Source organism: Bos grunniens, chromosome 16, assembly GCF_055505025.1.
Source record: "Bos grunniens cultivar Pamir isolate PY7600 chromosome 16, Bosgru_T2T1.0, whole genome shotgun sequence".
In the NCBI taxonomy this organism is placed as follows: Eukaryota; Metazoa; Chordata; class Mammalia; order Artiodactyla; family Bovidae; genus Bos; species Bos grunniens.
In genome coordinates, this window is record NC_141180.1 from 65,599,151 (window position 1) to 65,620,484 (window position 21,334).

The 21,334-nt window shown below is 36.4% G+C and overlaps 1 protein-coding gene across 2 annotated transcripts in view; it reads right to left on the reverse strand.

Annotated features, from left to right (window-relative positions):
- The window catches only part of BRINP3 (BMP/retinoic acid inducible neural specific 3), a 483,960-nt gene that overhangs the window by 87,577 nt on the left and 375,049 nt on the right, over positions 1-21,334 (reverse strand). For both annotated transcript variants that reach the window (XM_086342771.1, XM_086342772.1), the window contains one exon: positions 3,768-3,990. In XM_086342771.1, coding sequence (XP_086198897.1) covers positions 3,768-3,990 — 223 coding nt within the window. The remainder of the gene's footprint in view (positions 1-3,767; positions 3,991-21,334) is intronic.

Below are 21,334 nucleotides of genomic sequence, written 5' to 3' on the forward strand. Positions count from 1 at the left end.
TTCTCCAATGCATGAAAGTGAAAAGTGAAAGGGAAGTCGCTCAGTCGTGTCCGACTCTTAGCGACCCTATGGACTACAGCCTACCAGGCTCCTCCATCCATGGGATTTTCCAGGCAAGAGTACACGAGTGGGGTGCCATTGCTTCTCCCTAGTACATATATATATATGTGTGTGTGTGTGTGTGTGTGTGTGTGTGTGTGTGTTTATAGTTTCCCTATCAGTCCTGGGTGTTCTTTGGAAGGAATGACGCTAAAGCTGAAACTCCAGTACTTTGGCCACCTCATGCGAAGAGTTGACTCATTGGAAAAGACCCTGATGCTGGGAGGGATTGGGGGCAAGAGGAGAAGGGGATGACAGAGGATGAGATGTTTGGATGGCATCACCGAATCGATGGACGTGAGTCTGGGTGAACTCTGGGAGTGGGTTATGGACAGGGAGGCCTGGAGTGCTGCAATTCATGGGGTTGCAGAGTCAGACACGACTGAGCGACTGAACTGAACTGAACTGAATGTAATTTTAGTACATGAAAATCTATTAAGATGGGAAAAGTAAAAACAAAGCAAAATCTCACATTACTGTTAAAAGAAATATGGTGATGAAGAAAAAAAAATCCAAATTCAGTAAAAATCTAGCAAGTGGTCTGTATTTTTTTTTTTAACTGTGTGGGATGACAATAGAAAACATAGAAATTAAGCTAAATTGAAAAAAAAACAAGTCAAGAAAAAGCCTGAACTATCTTTGATTTATTTAGTTAAGAAGTTTTGGACAACAAATATTTAGTTCTATAGCTTTTTGAATTTGTTTCAAGTAATGCATCTTTCTATTATACTGCCTATTTATTTATTCTGCACACACGTAACTTGAATTCTTGCATATTTTTATTAGAAATATTGTACTGTAATGACACATGAATGTTTAATTTTTATTTATTTTTACTAGAAATTAATGTGTCTCTTTTGACATATTTTACTCCACTACTTGTTTCCTTTTCAGGTCCATTTTCCACTTATCCCTTAAACATATTTCCTATGATATTACATTCAGATCTTATGATTTCATGTGCACTGATGTTTGCCATCTTAAGTTTCTCAAATCTCCCCTGAGCTTCATATATATATCTATATATATGTGCATATATATATATTATACATATATAGATATATATATAATCTCCAGTTGTTCTTGATTAAAAGAACACTTAAGGTCAACAAGTTACATTATAAGCAAACTCATCAGTTGCTTCCATCTCATTCTCTCGTATTTCCTCTTATGTTTGAAGATGAGATCATCTATTTCAGTGGTTTACAAACTCTAGCTCACACAGGGAGAATAAGGTTCATTGCAATTAAATAAGTATCTTTTTCAAGCTGTAATTCTCTGTTAGGGAATATTTACTTTAAGTTTGAAGACAGATATATAAAAAATATCTTATGCATGAAATAAATAAGAAAACTTACAGGAAGTATAAAAGAACAAATCTTAATGGTAGTGCTTAGAGAGTAATTTACAGCAGTGAATGCTTATGTTAAAAAAGTGAAAGCTATGAAGTCAGTAACCCACATTTTCTTTCTATGAAGCTAGAAAAAGAAAATTAGAGCATTCACATAAAGCAAATAGAAAAAGAGAAATAAGAGCAATCACAGTGGAAAATCAAATAAAAACAGAAAAATAATAGAGAATATAAAGGAAACTAAAAGTCAGTGTTTGAAAAGAAAGAAAATTGACAAACTGACCAGATAGACAGATAGACAGACTAGGAAAGGAGATGGACAAAAAAATGAAAAGATATCCCAGATATTGGAAGGAGATATTTTTATACCAAACAGTTTCTAAAGGAACGGGGCATCCAAACATATAAATTACTCATACAACTCAATAATGCAAATTAAAAAAAAAAAAACTAAGAGGGAAGAAAATTCACATAGATATTTCCCCATAGAAGGTACAAAACGGACTATAAGCACATGCAAAGATGTTTAGCATCATTAGTCATGATGGGGAAATGTAAATTAAAACCACAAAAGGATATTACTTCACAACTGCTAGGATGACTATAATCAAATCTCAGATACTAAAGAGTGTTGGTGATGATGTGGAGTAATTGGAGCTGTCACTCATAGTAGGTGGAAATAATAAACAGCAGAGCCATTTTGGAAAACAGTTTGCCAGATCCTCAAAATGTTAAATATAGGATTATCTTCTGAATAGTCAATTCTGTCAATCCTAAAGGAAAGCAACCCCAACAAACCATTTGGAAAGACTGATGCTGAAGCTGAAGCTCCAAATTTTGGCAACCTGATACAAAAAGCTGACTCACTGGAAAAGACCCTCAGAAAGATGCTGGGAAAGATTGAAGGCAAAAGGAGAAGGGGGTGGTAGAGGATGAGATGGTTAGATAGCATCACCGACTCAATGGACTTGAATTTGAGCAAACTCTGGGAGATAGCAGAGGACAGATGAGTGGCAGGCTACAGTCCATGGGGTTCCAAATAATTGGACATGACTTAGTGCCTGAACAACAACAATATATCCAAGAAAATTGAAACATATGTCCAGATTAAAAAAAATAAAGCACACGTGAATGTTCACAGCAGCATCATTTATACTTGACAAAAAGTGGCAACAACCCCAAGTCCATCAAAGGATTAATTGATAGGTAAAATAAAATGTGATATACTACTGATGCATGCCACAAATGGGTAAACCAGAAAGCACTATGCTAGATGAAAGAAGTCAGTCACAAAAGACCACATGTTGTACAAAATGTCAAGAATAATCAAATCTATGGAGACAATTAGCAGATTAGACAAATCTGGAGAGACAAATAGCCGAGGGATGGGCATGGGAATATGCGGAGTATGGGCAAGGGAGTATGGGGCTAAAAATGGATCCAATGAAAATGTTCTCAACTTAGATTGCATACATGTTGAATATGCTAAAATCCAATGATTGTAAAGAATGCAAATGATTTATTTTGAAATTGAATTTTAAAATGTATAAACTTTATTTTTTTTCAGTGAAAAAAATTTGTAATTATAGATTTCTTAATAATTTAATAATCGAGTCAAAGTTCAAGTATTTTATATTGGTGATACTGATACAAATACATTTTTTACTGAATTTTTTTCCTAAATTTTTCCTTAGCTTTTCCTTTTATTCATTTTCAACCTGCTCGTACTAAGTAAATACAACTTTTTACTGCCCTGACTGATCAATACATATTAAACTACCAAATCTAAAACCCAGGCTTCCCTAAGTCAGTTCAGACACAAATATTCGAAGAGTCTGTCAACATTCATATAAATTGTTTGAAACTTTCACAGCAATTTTCATACATTCACGTAGAATGAGATTTATGGTTTTAAGAACGTGTAAAATAAATAAAATGTAGATGCTTTTATTTAAAAGTTACGTCTTGAGAAATATCACTTTTTATTCCTGCTTACTTCCTATGCTTACAATGTAACTGGGTTTTGTGTTTTTATGTTCACTGTCACACAATTATCAGATGATTACCCTGTACAACAAGTTAGAATAATATCTTGATTCTAATGATAAAAAAAAATTAAATAAAAATTAGTCTATGTGTTCCCATTATAGCATTACTTTGGAAAATAACTGCAATTAATCATTTTGAGACTTAAGACAATATGTTTTCAAATCATCTCTAAAAATATGAATAACACTGTATTATGTATATTACTGCACCTACATTCAGAAAATCAGTGAGCTGTCCTCAGTTGTCTACGTTAGCGCACTTATCTTACCTTTGTCTTGGCAGGCTGATGAGGGGTTGTTTATGACACCTCTTGCTAAGGCTAAAGAGCTTGTGTACAATTTTCTGCGCCTTTAGGAAAAGTTGCTTCATGCTGTTCTCCAGTTGTTCATAGCGGCGCTGAAAATTAGAATCCATTGTCCACAAATGCATTATGGTAGATGTGTTGAGGAAATAGTTCATGGGTAGCCTTTTCATAAAGAACTTGAATTCATCTGAAAAAAATGCCAAAATTCAATACTTTAATAATAAAATAATCAGTTTTCTTCTTCTCCAAAGTATATTTAGTATGTTAATGCTGAAACAAATACAAACTGTTATTCTCTGTGTGGCAAATTAATAGCAAGAAGGTAATTTTTTATGATTTAGGATTATTTTCTCTTTTGTTCCTCATAAGATAGAACAAGAACATTCATAGAAAAAGGTAATTAAAATAAGTGTTCTAAAGCAAATATTTGGGGTAAAAGTTTAACTTGAACTTAATTTTTCCATGTTCTCCTTTTGATGATAAGTGAATTTGATGGTGCTGAATTTTTTTCCCCAAAGTTAATAGTCATTAATCTAGCTTTTCTTTCTGGCAACAGCATTAATCATGTTTCAAGTATTGTTTATTAAATAAATATTTTCAGAAATTATCCTTAAATCAGTATAGGAGAATACACAGATTTTCATTAATAAATGTTTGCAGTGGTTAAAGATATATTATCTGGCAAGTGATACAAACCCTATTTTAATCACTATTCTACCCACAAAAAATTTACACAGCATGCATTAAACCTCAGTCTGTTTGTGCCTTGATTTCCTTGTTTGTAAATGAGATAGAAAATTTTTGATTATAGAAATAGCATTTTACTTTAAATTTTTATGAAGTTGCAAATAAATTGTTTTAGTTAGTTGTAAATATCCAATTCAAAAATAGTTATTTTCAAATACCAGTTATAGGTGTTAGTGTTTACTTGAATTTGGACAAAGTATGTTCATACTGATTCCTTGGTAGAGACTGTCTCTATTGAGTGTTTCAAAACCCCCAAGTTATCACTAATATTTAAAAAATATGCCATTCACATGGGAAAAGATAAACTACATTAATATACATATATATATACGGCAATTAATTTATATATATTTTACAAACCAGGGCTATTTCAATAATCAAATCCAAACTATTTCATCAGTGATGGAAAAGGCAACTTGTAGACAATTAACAGAAAGTTATATTCATGAATGTTGAGTTGATATTTTTTCTAGAGCAAATAAATACAGAGTTCTGGCATGTTTTGGATGTTAAATGCATCCAGAAGAACAAGGAAACAAAAGGAAAACCAGGACTTTTTATAGTAAAATTCATCAGGAAAGAGTTTTGAGGATATATCCATTTGATATGCTTCAAATCATTTTTTTAAGTAAGCAGAGTATAAATAAGAGATGCATTTTAAAATTCCAATTTCACAGTCCTCTACATTTTGTTTGGTCCCATATGTCTCCTTTGACAAATTCTCTCCTTTGAATAAAAGAGTTGGGGCATGGAAATTGGAAAGCATTCCCTGGATTATTCACAGAGCAGATGCCACTACTTTGCAAACTAATCATTCATTTCATTTCATTGTCATCTTTTACTTGAACATTTCTGATAAGCTTTTATTGTTTCATGGGTTTGCATATTTTAATTATTTTCATTGTTTGTTATAGTAGTATTATAAAAGTTTCTAAATCAGTACATTTTATTCAAGTTAAAGAATCTATTAATTTATTTATTTTACCAAAGTGGATGTAACAGTACATGCCAGCTGAAAACTGGCACTATGTAATTTTTAAAAAAGGGTTTTAACATGACGTTTGAATAATTACTTCATTATGAAGTCATTAAGAGTCACCATTGATAGTCCCCAAAACAGTTATCGGACACCTGTTGTGCACAAAACATACAGCTATTTCAATCTCTGAGTAGGAATATGAATAAACATTTCATCTTATTTTTTTAAAATGACAAAGACATGTAATATTTTAAAATGTTAAAATAGCATCTTATCTGAAATTCATTCTACTTAGAAGTCAATAGAATGTCCAGAAATATTCCTCTGGATATTTATTCAGTTAATAAAAATTATGTTTATATATTATGAAAATGAAATTTGAATGATACATTAGAATTATTATATAAACCTCCAGATTTACATAACTACAAAGAGAAAATACAATGATTAGTGGACACCAGATTACAGTTAACCCTATAATAATGTCCAAACTCATGTAGAAAATAAAGTGCTCTTGCTTTTAAAACGGCAACTAAACAATGACTGTGGTGGTTTAGTTGCTAAGTCATGTCAGACTCTTGCAACTCCATGGACTGTAGCCCGCCAGGCCCCTCTGTCCCTGGGATTGTCTAGGCAAGAATACTGGAGTGGGTTACCATTTCCTTCTTCAGGGGATCTTCCCAACCAAGGAATTGAACCCAGGTCTCCTGTATTGCGGACATTTACCGATTGAGAATTTACCAACTGAGCTATGAGGGAAGTACAAACAATGACTAACCATACTTTTTTGGGGAAATAAATGTGTAAAAGAAAAAAAAAATTAATGTCACATAAAAATATCCTAGGAGAAATTAATTCAGTATCTGGGTTATTGGAGAGAGATTAATCTGGAAACCCCTGTTTGCAAGATATGTACCAAATGAGTACTTTTGCTCAGCATAGTTTTGAGGACTATGAGAGACAAAACAACAGCAATATCAGTGGTATAAACATCCTGTATGTAAGTCAGTCAGTCTTCTTCACAAAACTAATTCACATGAAGTAAAAAATAATACAAAAGCAGATGCATGATCTTAATGAATTCTGTGGAGCCAAAGAGAATTAGCGCAGGTGACGTCTTTCCAATAAATTATAGAAGACTAGCTAGGCACCATGTAGACTCTCAAGATTACTATTGCTCTTCCAATAAAAATGAAATTTTTTCTAAAATAGCCGAACAAGGTTTGTTGCTGTTGTTTTTTTCCTCTCCTCTAAAACAAATTCTAGTTAACACTTGATATCTAGTTAGTTAACTTTGAAATGAATTCACTGTCTCTCTCTTAACACGAGTTCTCGCTTTGGCAGGAACTCAACTGCAGGGCTTTAAATATTAACTCAGTCCCCTCAATAGTCTTTCATGTAAATTTTATTGGCACAGTTATGTATGTTGAATGCAGATGACTTTTAGTTTTGTAACTCTAATGTCAGCAAAAAACTTTTATTTTTGCTACTGCATTTACATATTGATCTTATGTATTTATATATGTATGGACTTTATTCTCATGCTTCATAGTTGAATTAAATAAGAGTGGAGAACGGAACATTTTTGGTTATAAAAGGACCAGACATAATATGTAGATCCTGATTTGTGCTTCTGTCTTCATTGATGAACATGAAAAACATTGACCAGTGTATTGATTATACATTTTCACATATTCAGAACCTCTGCTCAGAACAGCTTTGGACTATATTTTCAAGAGTGTTCTAAAGCACTCTAAATTTTCTAAAGCTTTGGGAGCACATAATTTACTTCCTCAAAAGTGTAGAAAAGCAATCAGATTATTATTATTATTATTATTCAGAGATGATTTCTTGAGTTGTAAAACCACCAACATATCTAAAACAGAAGCTGCTTCCATTAGCAAGTAGGACTATGGGTGGGCAGGATTCAAGGAGGAAATTTGTGCTTTTATGATTTTTATATTTCATATGAATGTGTTATTCTACTAAAATGTCAATAAATATTGTTAGCCAGTAAAAATCATAGCCAAGAAATACCACTAAGTTGTCATTTCAATATGTATATATCTTATATTTCAGACATTTATATAAAATGCTATTATTTAAAGACTTGTTAACATAAATTTAAAGTCTACTGGTTCACATTCTGGGTTTTGTTTTCTGTATCAATTACTATATTGGTACAAAGTACCTTTTCAGTAGAAATGACAATGCAGTATGGATAATAATTTTAAGTATTATGAAAACATAGCAATAGTCTTTACTAACAAAATATTGTACAATGTATAGCAAAATAAAGAACATGGACACAGAACATCCTTAAATGAAAGGATGTAATAAGCAAAAAAGATGTGTATCATATATACATGAAGAATCCATGAAAACATTTGTTTTTAACCAGAACTCATCTGTTCATTTCTCATGAGAAAAATAACTTCTTATTTTGAGATACTACTGGTCTAGTTCTTCATACATGTATCTCTTATTTATGTTTGTAAACAAAGAAGTTTTAAAATAATACATGTTAATAATATATTCTATTAACACAAAATTTTCTGTGATCAGGAAGTTAATCAAACAAATATTAATTCCTTATACTGAATGCAGTACCTTATCTATAAATGAACACATGTCAAATCTAGTCTGCTATTTTAAGACTGGGTTTTTATTTATTAGTTTGTTTAGTATACAGTAGGTTTTTACCTATGCTAAGTACTACCTCCAAAGTTGAAAAATAAGCATCAAACTCTACCACTGAACTTCAAAGTTACTGCTCACTCAGAGCCACTTCTAATAAAGTTGTTTCTTGAGAATCAGTTTCCTAGAAGATAGTATGGATTCATCTGTCTTCCTCTGATTTTCAAAGAGAAATATCTACCTAGGAAAAAATTTAATTGCAATCCTTGACACTACAGATATACAAGATTTAAAGAGGTAAGATATAAAACTAAGAAATAGATGGGAGTGTGAGTAGGAAGAAGGGCTGATGGGAACAAAGTTGAGACAGAAAATTTAGGTAGTGTCCTGAATGCCAGAAAGTTACTAATGACTGAAATGGAAATCTGACCCTTGAGGGAGTACAATGAAGAGGCAAACTTTGACTCACCCCATAATCCTGATTAGAACTGCTTGTTTTTTAACTTTTATAAAGTTTTCTTTTTCTCCAAACATTTCCAAGGGACTATTTGAATCATTTGTATCAGTTTAACATTTTCTCAACTTCTACAGTAAATCACTGATAGGACTTTGGGTGACCACATATCAATGTAAGTCTATTCAAATCTTTCTATTAACCGTGGGTATAGAGTTTATACTGAAATTGACAAAATACTAGAATACTGCATAAAATAAATGGCAAGCCTGTTCAATAGCCTGTGAACTAGCCAATTTTATGAGGCCATAAAATGAGGGGTTCATGCAGGCATAAATCAGAAATAGAACCTAATTCCTTAGTAGCTGGCCTAGAAATGTTGTGCTTTTCCTGATCATTTTATTTTTCTCTGAAAGATACTTTTATTTATGTTAAAATATTTTAATACAGCAAGACAATTAATCTGTCCTTCATCAAATTGCTCTGTTTATAAACCCCCTTCAAATGTCTGAAAATTTACCCAGAGCTTATCTCTACAATTATAACTATAGTTATCTCTATAGTTATAGTTTATCTCTATAACAAACTATAACTATAGAATAGTCAAGACTCAGGTCTTCACATTCCCAGCATCCTTGCAGCTACAAGATATAGCTGCATCATCTAAGAAATATAGGAATCAAGTGAACACGAGCAGAGTTTGGATCTTACGCTGTTGAAGCAATAACAGAGGATGCCTAGAGCAATTCTCAGGGACATAGTGATTGCAGCAGTAATGGTAGTGTTTGCTGCTATTGGATGATCAGCCACTCAAGATGGTTGTCCTCCTGCTCTCTGTCTGTCCTCTGCTTGACCACCGCCTGCTTCACCTATACTATGCTCATATGATTGACCTTCCCATGTATTGGCCCCAGGCTTCAACTAGTGACTATTCTAGTTTTAGATCAGAACTTCAACTATGCTTATCAAAAGGGCAGTAAGGGGCATGCCCCTCTGCTGGTTTCCTTGGCAACCGATAAGCCAACTTGACATCAATTCCCTATAACTGGTAGCCAAGCCCTGCCCATTGGAGCAAAGAAGGCCACCTTGTGCTACCCCATTGTCCACCACACATGGTGAGGTGTTGCTCTAGGGTCTTGCTTCAGATGTGTAAGCTCTACCCATTCATTAAACAATTAATGCTTCTGTAACTGACTCCAGGCTCTTTCTTCAGTCTTGAAGGTGGGCAAGTGCAGGACTTAAAGGCCTGCGGGGTGCAGCCCTATAGAGATCTAGGGTTACATGCATTCATCAGTGGTGATCTCACTAAATAAGTCTTATGCAAGATTTTTTTTTTTAATTTGTCTCAACCAGGTAGTATGAGTATGATTCTCTAGCTTTCTTGCAGATTCTATGTGCTAACCAATATCCTTTAATTGGTTCCTTATCAGATTGGGTTATCTAGAGACTGATTTTCTTACCTTCATCCAAAGAAAAAGAAAATTCTGGGCTACTAGAGGTACTGGTGTCATAAGTGGTTTGGAAGAGTCTCCATGGATAATAGGAGACTCTTTCTGGATTTGTTGGGGAAAAAGACTTTTTAAATAAGTGCAGTATTCAGGGTGGAAGTTTGACAATAGAAGTACCACCTGTGTTCATCTAGAATGAAGAGCTTGTTGAAGGCACATTTGGGACTATGTGCCTATATAGAACTGAATGAGGAACATAAAAATTTCAAAGACCGAGACTGACTTGGTTACTACAAATAGAGATGGCTTGCCTAAAGAGCTCAAAATCCTACTTTTTTTTTTTCTCAAAGCACAGAATGCTGGAAAGGACTAAAAGAGATCTTTTATCTCTTGCAGCTGTAGGGCTTCAAAACAAATTTTGATCCCAAGACTGAATTTAAATTCCTGCCAGATCTGTTAAAGTTGGAAAGAACATTAGAAGGGGTGGGAACCTGGGAACTGGAAGGTAGATTGGGGGAGGACTGGGATGAACTCAGAGTAATCCAGAACACTAATGCTCACTTTCTTTGTCCCCAAGAAACAGCATCTTCTCTCCTGCATGATGGACTAGATTATCTTGCTTCGAGTCATTGTGATGATTTTAATCAAAGAAATGACCGTCATTAGGAAGCAAATTTCATCACATCCCACTTCCATCATCTATCATGTCCCAAGGGAGTTTATTGAAAATATTATGACTTTCCAGTTGTTATCAAGAATTTGCTGATTTTCTACTGGAGAAAGAACATTAAATGCATTGATAAAAGGAATGCATGCATATCTGATGAATATTATATTCTGTAGGATGGGGACATCTGTTAGTGGGAAAATCTGTGTGAAATCGGATGGTGGGCTCTGGTTTCAATTAGGACACAATTAACCCTCTGTGACTGAGGCCTAGAAACAGAGATTACACCTCAGAGGCAAAGTGGACATTGGTATTGTCATAGATGATAAGTCCAAGGTGCTATTCAAAAAAGTCTACCTGGAGGAATTTTAGAGTTCACTAATCAGGTCATGGTTCCTTGGGATTTAAATGTGGAATCAGTGCTTTGAGGTCCTCTTTTTAATTTGTATTATTGAAAGAAAAAAAAAATCTGCAAAAGAGGCCTGACTTGAGTTTTCCTGAGAGAGGAATGGTATCTGGAGTTCTGAATGATTTCAAGACTCAGAACTCTTAAACACTACTTAATAGATCACATGTTTCTTTTGCATTATGAATTAACCCCTTGGGCTCCTAATGCCACATGAAACAGAGAGGGGCCTTATAGAAAGTAAACAGTAAATTGGGTTTTCTATGAAGCCTCCTCAAATCAGGTCCAATGGGATCCTAACCCAGACCATGTTTATTTTCTGGTCTCTGAGTTGGACTGTGAAGAAGGCTGAGCGCCGAAGAATTGATGCTTTTGAACTGTGGTGTTGGAGAAGACTCTTGAGAGTCCCTTGGCCTGCAAGGAGATCCAACCAGTCCATTCTGAAGATCAGCCCTGGGATTTCTTTGGAAGGAATGATGCTAAAGCTGAAACTCCAGTACTTTGGCCACCTCATGCGAAGAGTTGACTCATGGGAAAAAACTCTGATGCTGGGAGGGATTGGGGGCAGGAGGAGAAGGGGACAACAGAGGATGAGATGGCTGGATGGCATCACTGACTCGATGGACGTGAGTCTCAGTGAACTCCAGGAGTTGGTGATAGACAGGGAGGCCTGGCCTGCTGCGATTCATGGGGTCACAAAGAGTCGGACACGACTGAGCGACTGAACTGAACTGAACTGACTAAAGAATTAAAATAGAAAAGCTTTGTCTCACTAACCTATCAGGTAAAACCTATAAAGGTAAGATGGATAAAAGGAAGCTTCCTTCTCCTAGGAAAAGACTAAATTCAGGTGATACTGCTTTTTTTTTTTTTTTTTTTTTAATGCTCGACATGGTTGCAGGACTTGGAGATCTGTTCAACACTGAACATTTTGAAAATAGTAATCGCGTTACATCTCTAATTAACTCACATATTGGTGATCTGTCAATCACAGAGTAACTCTACTTAAAGCTGCCATTCCAGATATGGTAGCTTACTGGTGACTGGACTCCTAGCACTAGGGAGAAAGTTTCTTCTATGGTACAAACTCTCTTATCTATCATTATAAAAAGGGAAGCCTGGAAGCAGTTTTTGTTCCTATGTCAGCTATGAGAATGAAGCATCTCCATCATATTCAAGGGTCAAATCATTCCTCAGCCTCTGTCTGCCAAGTGTCTTCAAAGGAATGCAGACCACTGCATCCTGTTATGGGACATATTTTGTTAATGACATCATACTAAAAAATACGTGCAAAATACAAGTAACAGGTATCCTGTCTGCTGGCCAATATTTTAGCTTATCAAGCCTCTGATGTGCGAGTGAAATTTCTGAGAGTCCAGAGCACATTTGGGTAGCTTCTCCAAAGCGAACAGCAAGCAACTGCTCTCCTCCAGCTCCCTTTAATAACAAAACTCTACAGATCTTTGAAGAAGCAGCAAATGAATTATCTCGTAGCATCACTGATAACGATGACTGCAATGATCTCTCTTGGGCTGTCAAAGGTGCACATTGCAGATGTGTGTTCTCCTTATACGCTCAAAAGATGGCACTTATTATGTGATTTTGTTACCGTTCCTGGCACAGCCTCAGAGCCAGGCTCTCCAGTTCTGCTGATTCTGTCAGCTACCCAATCCGCTGTCTGCACATAAATTGCTTTTCTGCTACAGTCAGATTCTGTTCTTGCAAGAATGCTGACTGATACAGTTAATGGGGCCCTTAAATATAATTAGAAGATGGAGTTCAACAAGAGTATAACAAATATTTTTTGAGTGTCTAATGTGTGACAATCGCTGTGCTAGTTAAGAGCTAAAATTACATTAATAATCATTTTTGTAACTGTAGTAGTAATTTCTTCACAGGTTTAGTAAATTAAATGGGATAATAATGAAAATAAAATACCTTTTACATAATTAGTGATAAATAAATGCTAGCTATTATTTTTCTTTTTATAATTTATTCCATGTTTCTATGTGTGCCGGGCTGAGCAGTTAAAGTGAATTTTCTCATTTAATCTTTCCAGCAACCCTATTGCTGGGTACTGGGTAACCAGTACTGGGTATTTCTGGAGATGAGTACTATTATACTCAGCATTTCACTGAGGAGGACAAAAGACTTAGCAAGATTCAATCAATTGTTCAAAGTGACACAGTTATTAATTAGAACCCAGAACAAAAGACGTCTGTTTGAAAAAAGTGTGCTCCTATCTTTATAAGCATAAACTCTTTTGAGAGTTGACAGAAAAACAAAATTATTCCTTCTTTTTAAAGACTGCTTTTCTTCAGTAGATTTTTCACAAATATTGCTATATCCAATCTCATGATAACACTGCAATAAGATAGGCAGGTTTTATTGAGATGTGATGTGAAACAATTTTGAATTAAAGGATCATTCAGTTCAGTTTAGTTCAGTGGCTCAGTCATGTCTGATTCTTGTGAACCCGTGAATCACAGCATGCCAGGCCTCCCAGTCCATCACCAACTCCTGCAGTTCACTCAAACTCATGTTCATTGAGTCGGTGATGCCATCCAGCCATCTCATCCTCTGTTGTCCCCTTCTCCTCCTGCCCCCAATCCCTCCCAGCATCAGAGTCTTTTCCAATGAGTCAACACTTCGCATGAGGTGGCCAAAGTATTGGAGTTTCAGCTTCATCATCAGTCCTTTCAATGAACACTCAGGACTGATCTCCTTTAGGATGGACTGGTTGGATCTCCCTGCAGTCCAAGGGACTCTCAAGAGTCTTCTCCAACACTACAGTTCAAAAGCATCAATTCTTCAGCACTCAGCTTTCTTCCCAGTCCAACTCTCACATCCATACATGACCACTGGAAAAACTATAGCCTTGACTAGACAGACCTTTGTTGGCAAAGTAATATCTCTGCTTTTCAATATACTATCTAGGTTGGTCATAACTTTTCTTCCAAGGAGTAAGTGTCTTTTAATTTCATGGCTGCAATCACCATCTGCAGTGATTTTGGAGCCTCCCAAAAATAAAGTCTGACACTGTTTCCACTATTTCCCCATGTATTTCCCATGAAGTGACGGGACCAGGTGCCATGATACTTAGTTTTCTGAATGATGAGCTTTAAGCCAACTTTTTCACTCTCCTCTTTCACTTTCATCAAGAGGCTTTTCGGTTCCTCTTCACTTTCTGCCATAAGGGTGCTGTCATCTGCATATCTGAGGTTATTGGTATTTCTCCTGGAAATCTTGATTCCAGATTTTGCTTCTTCCAGCCCAGCATTTCTTGTGATGTACTCTGCTGCTGCTGCTGCTGCTAAGTCGCTTCAGTCGTATCCAACTCTGTGCGACCCCACAGACGGCAGCCCACCAGGCTCCCCGTCCCTGGGATTCTTCAGGCAAGAACACTGGAGTGGATTGCCATTTCCTTCTCCAATGCGTGAAAGTGAAAAGTGAAAGTGAAGAAGCTCAGTCGTGTCCGACTCCTAGCGACCCCATGGACTGCAGCCTACCAGGCCCCTCCATCCATGGGATTTTCCAGGCAAGAGTACTGGAATGGGTTGCCATTGCCTTCTCCAGTGATGTACCCTGCATATAAGTTCAATAAGCAGGGTGACAATATTCAGCCTTGACGAACTCCTTTTCCTATTTGGAACCAGTCTGTTGTTCCATGTCCAGTTCTAACTGTTGCTTCCTGACCTGCATATAGGTTTCTCAGGAGTCAGGACAGGTGGTCTGGGTATGCCCATCTCTTTCAGAAATTTCCACAGTTGATTGTGATCCACACAGTCAAACGCTTTGGCATAGTCAATAAAGCAGAAATACATGTTTTTCTGGAACTCTCTTGCTTTTTCCATGATCCAGCGGATGTTGGCAATTTGATCTCTGGCTCCTCTGCCTTTTCTAAAACCAGCTTGAACATCTGGAAGTTCACGGTTCACGTACTGCTGAAGCCTGGCTTGGAGAATTTTGAGCATTACTTGACTAGTGTGTGAGATGAGTGCAATTGTGCGGAAGTTTGAGCATTCTTTGGCATTGCCTTTCTTTGGGATTGGAATGAAAACTGACCTTTTCCAGTCCTGTGGCCACTGCTGAGTTTTCCAAATTTGCTGGCATATTGAGTGTAGCACTTGCACAGCACCATCTTTCCGGATTTGAAATAGCTCAACTGGAATTCTATCACCTCCTCTAGTTTTGTTTATAGTGATGCTTCCTAAGGTCCAGTTGACTTCACATTCCAGGATGTCCGGCTCTAGGTGAGTGATCACACCATCGTGATTATCTTGGTTGTGAAGCTCTTTTTTATACAGTTCTTCTGTGTGTTCTTGCCACCTCTTCTTAATATCTTCTGCTTCTGTTAGGTCCATACCATTTCTGTCCTTTATCGAGCCCATTTTTGCATAAAATATTCCCTTGGTATCTTTAATTTTCTTGAAGAGATCTCTAGTCTTTCCCATTCTGTTGTTTTCCTCTATTTCTTTGCATTGATCACTGAGGAAGGCTTTCTTATCTCTTCTTGTTATTCTTTGGAACTCTGTATTCAGATGCTTATATCTTTCCTTTTCTCCTTTGCTTACACAGAGTCAATTATGAGAAAAAAATAAGAAAAATAATGAACTCAAAGAAATATAAAAAGAAAGATCGTTTTATATTTCTCTGAAGGGCATGACAAAGTTTTATTTTTCTTTATATTTTTCCTTTACAAAAGCCTCATACAGCACATTACATATAGTATGAATTAATAACATGTTTCTTAAATGGCAAAACTGATTGACAAGATTAAGAAAGAAAAGTTTGAAGCTAAATATGAACATATATAGAATGATTTATTTGGAAAAGTTGAGTTTGGTCATATGAAATATGAAGCTGCAAGTAATTCACATGGTAAAAATAAAGCTGAAATAAGATGTGTAGTATAGTTCTAAGTTTAATATTCAGGTTGAAGGCAAGATTATGAGATCAAAACATTGATAAATGTCTTCATTTATGGATGAGAAACTGGCAAATGGGGTCCAGGTGGTAAAGTTACAGTGCATGTGAATTTCAGAGTATCAATAAAAAACCAAAATATCCTGCAATGACATACAATCACTGGTTATAAACAAAACTGAAAGTACACACTCATATTGCAGAAGGAAAACTTACGAATGGTATCTTTTAAGTATCAAGCACTCTTCTAGGAACTTAGTTCTCTGAATTCTACATAGTTATTGCTGTTACAGCCACTGTGTTAAAACCATACCTATGACTTAAGAGATGCTGAGTAAATTTCGCTAGGAGGGAAACCTTGTAAGTACCACCTGGAGAAAAACTGGTGAACACATAAGCAATGTCTGCTATGAGATCAAATCCATCTGAAACCTTGTCCCAATGTCAGACAGAGAATCCAGAGGCAGGCTTATTCTTGTGAGAAGAGAATTTACTTCATACACTGTAAATACTAAGTGATACTCAAAAGGATATATCCTTTCTCTGGAAAGATAAAAAACATGCCTGACACCATCCTCTCCCAGCCCCTCGTACACCAGTTGTCAATTTTTGCAGCAGTTTTCTCTTCAACAATGAAAAATGGAAGCCAAGGAACCTTAGTGATTTCCAAATGAAAACAGGTCACAGAAAAATGGAATTAGTACTTAAACTAAAAAATTCCACACAAAATCTGTCTTTTATCCTATGTGACCATCTTAAATGCCATAAATGTACATGAGAATATATGTTAATAATAAGTATTAAAATAGTATTAATTCACAAGTAATTTAACTATTAGAAATAATATCCAAACAGGAAACTCTTAAAACTATGTAAATAAAATCACCATTTTTGATGTTCAGGTTGACAAATTTGTAATAAAGTTAAGTACAAGCATAAAGTTGTTTATCTTAAGTTATTCTGATATAGTTTATTCCAGATATAGTTCCAAGTGTAGTTAGGACTCTCAATGCACTATGGAAAAATTATCTTAGTCCTTTCTCACCTGATGGAATCTTAATAAATTACTATAGAACTTTGGAAAACCAACCTTTAACAAAGAGTAGACACATCTTTTAAATAGTGAATCTTTTCAGAAAAGAAAGCACCATAGATCCTTCACAGAAAGCATAGGGGAAGTACATCAAGAGAAAGAAGCCCTCCTTACATCTATCTATCGGAATCACTGTGCTGTATACATGAAACTAACACAACATTGTAAATGAACACAACATTGTAAGTCAACTGTACTTCAATTTTAAAATATTAAAAATGAAGACCTCTCCACCAGCCACAGCACATGTCTACAGGCAGTTAGGCACGATGGGAAACCAGGCAGTTACTTGGCTGGTATACATGATATTCAATGGAAATCTATTTTCTCTTTACTTCCTTTTTCACAGATGCCTTGTATAAACAAACTAGCTACTAGAAGAAAATATGATAAAATGTTTAATAAGACAGAGTCAGTATTTTGGTAACACATAAATGCCTTGTTGTTGTTCAGTCACTAAGTCATGTCTGACTCTTTGCGACCCCATGGACTATAGTCCGCCAGGCTCCTCTGTCCATAGGATTTCCCAGGCAAGAATAGTGGAGTGGGTTGCCATTTCCTCCTCTAGGGGTTCTTCCCAATGCAGAGGTCTAACCTGAGTCTGCTGCATTGGCAGGAAGGTTCTTTACTGCAGAGCCACCAGCGAAGCCCATATATGTGTATGCTGCTGCTGCTGCTGCTAAGTCTCTCCAGTCATGTCCGACTCTGTGTGACCCCATAGATGGCAGCCCACCAGGCTCAGCCGTCCCTGTGATTCTCCAGGCAAGAACACTGGAGTGGGTTGCCATTTCCTTCTCCAATGCATGAAAGTGAAAAAATAAAGTGAAGTCGCTCAGTCGTGTCCGACTCTCAGCGACCCCATGGACTGCAGCCCACCAGGCCCTTCCATCCACGGAATTTTCCAGGCAAGAGTACTGGAGTGGGGTGCCATTGCCTTCTCCATATATGTGTATACATACCTTTAATTCTATCTTCAAATAGTTACACATTAGCTTTAATGTAGAATTAAGAGATGTCATAGTCTTTTTTTATCATGCCATGGTTGAAAAAGATTCATCAGATTTCTTAATTGCTGAACACTTTTTTCTCTGAATCCAACTAACCAAATACACTGTGTTGTGTTCATCGAATACGTTTTTCATACTGCTACTCAAATTTGTCAGGAACACGACTTTTTGCAAAAAGACAACATGTGATGCTTCCAATTTACCATGCTTTGTCTATTTATTCCAAATGAAAACATTCAGACTATGGCATTTACACTTTACACACAACTGGCAGTCATGCTCAGTTGTTTATTATGATCTTGGAACCATCAACCCAGTCAAAGGCTGAGAACTCTTTCCACAAATCCCTTTCAGTTGTAGGCTTAAAGTTGGTCAGTGAAATAAACTTGAGATGTAGAAGGTGGACATTAAACAGAAGCCATTATTCTCAGGAGTTTATGATGATGAACATGTGATGGTCATATACAGTTCTTTCCAAAATTCAGTACATGGTAGGTTCTACAGAGAGACCAGTTTCCACAGAAATAGCAACTTGCCCATAAGCAGCATCCTCCCTGGGCTCCCACTGGACAGTGGCCAGACGCTCATTGTCTTCTGGACCTGTCCACAGGCTCTGGCTTCTCCATCCATTCCAGGGCTTTGAGATTAAGTGGATTATGGATGTTTCTCTAATTCTCTGTCTACCCCCATCATGCCTTCACTTTCCAAGTTTCTCCCTGCTGTAAACACTATTTTCCATGTCAAGCCCCTGTATTCCCATAAGCTTTTGTTCTTTATTTGCTTCAGCTCAGAGGAAGGAAACAGGTGAAGCAGCTCTGGCCAGTTTTCTACTATATCCATTGTCCTCTTCCAGAACATTGATTTTGCTGTCGACCATGATGGGTCCAATATTAAACTCGCAGCCTCTGGTGGATATGTGACAATGTCCTGGCCAAAGTGACAAAAGCTACAATCTGCGTCTGTATGTTGGGGTTGGAGAACTGCTGTGTAGTAAAGGTTTGCTTTTCAGATTTAGGTGCTTCTCTCTTTTCTTCTCCCGGCTTTTCCTGCATCCTGTTGCATGAACTGCAGACTGGATGCTGGAGCAGCCATATAGTAAGCGTGGGAGGAAAGCCAACGGCAAGGGAGAAGATTTGCTCTCCAGTTCCACAAGTCCTTGAAGCAGTCCTGGCAACACTCCCTCACTTCTGTCATCTGCCAGGTTATTGTAACTGAGGATGGGGGAATGCAAGTCTTTCAAGCAACAGTCCTTTGACATTTTATCTTGCGAGTTCCTTGCTGTTGTTTAGTCGCTAAGTCCTATCTGACTCTTTTGCGACACCATGGACTATAGCCTGCCAGGCTCCTCCGTCCCTGGGATTTCCTAGGCAAGAATACTGGAGTAGGTTGCCATTTCCATTTCTAGGGGATCTTCCTGAGCTAGGGATTGAACCTGCATCTCCCACATTGGCAGGTGGATTCTTTACCACTGAGCCACCAGGGAAGGCCCCTGAAAACCCCTTATATTCTTGGTAATGACTGAAGACTCCAAAGAGCTTTTGTTTCTGTGGTTTATTTTATAGGTATCTACCATGCTAAATTAAACATATATCTATTATTACACGTGAAATTACAATAATTTACCCTTGACATATAAACAAGATATTTAAATAATAATAACTATATTTTTAAAAACAAAAGATAACTTGGGAGAGATTGGCATTGTTACATGTTTGCAAACCTCTTTAATGTCTGACTCAAGCCAAAACACTTGATTCTTGTATTTGATTCTGCACATAGATTTACTGCCATATCACATGCCATGTCACTGCTAGACACCTCCACTATACACTTAAGAAAGAATGAAAATGGAAAAGAAAAGCAATGACATCTCAAAATGTTATAACAAGGAGCAATGATTCATGGACATTCTAAAAGTATTTCAAGGACACCAGCTTTCTCCCGAGAACACACTGAAATCCTCTATTCTAAAGAATAATATTATATAAACTACAATATTCAGAGTTTATGTATTAGGTAGCTAGTGTATATGTCAGGTAGTTAATATGTAAGATATATAGCTTTATAGTTTGATAGCTAATATCAAATATTAATACTACAATAAAAATAATAATAAATAGGATAAATTTCATAGTAAGAGACAAAATAAGAGCTCCCCTGGTGCCTCAGATGGTAAAGAATCTGCCTGTAACATGGGTGACGTGGGTTCAATCCCCAGGTAGCGAAGAGCTCCTGGAGAAGGGAATGGCTGACCAGTCCAGTATTTTTGCCGGGAAAAGTCCATTGACAGAGGAACCTGGTAGGTTACAGTCTATGGAGTCACAAAGAGTAGGACATCATTGGGCAACTAACACTTTCCCTTTCAAGAGGCAATATCACCTTTTATGTGCTTTTCAACAGAAGCCAGTATGTTTCCTTTTTGAAGGAAAGGGAATCTATGACATTTACTTTCAAAGAATTTAACATGCAATGTTTCATTTTTCAAATCATTTAAACACAATAATCAAAGATAGAAATCATACGTTAGTTTTAAGTTAATAGCTGCTATATGTGTTCAATTGTCTTGCCCTTTTTCATCACAGATTATCTTGGAACGTCCTGGTGCAGAGAAACAACGTGGAAACAGTCATCATTTGACTTTTTCCCTGAAAGTGCTGCCAAATTTCAAAGTTGAAGCGTCGTATTATTTAGTGTGCTGCAGTGCTCTGTTCCTATGACCAGGGTGCTGAAAACCATTACTATTCTTAGTGGAGGACTCTGAGAGCCAGTCATAAAAGATATAAATGATACCATATGGCCTGAAAGCCTGATACATTTGTAGACACCTAGCATTGTGTACAAGAAAAGTGGGCTAATAATAAAATCACAGCAATATTACTTCTATCTCACAACAATATTTTCAATAGTAATCTAAGCAATGAAAATAACAACAGGTCTAACACCACTGGCAACATTAAATTGAAAAAGCAAATTGCAAAGCTAGTGAAATTGTTATCAGAGGGATTGATCTACAATAGAACAAATATTTCAAGCTCCCAAACAAATGTTCGATAAAGTGATGCTTCACTATTGTGCAAGCATTATGATAGTGCTTTACCAAAGAAATACGACTTAAAGATATCTTGCGGTCTTTCATAGGCTGTGGCAAAACAGAAAGAGCTATAATG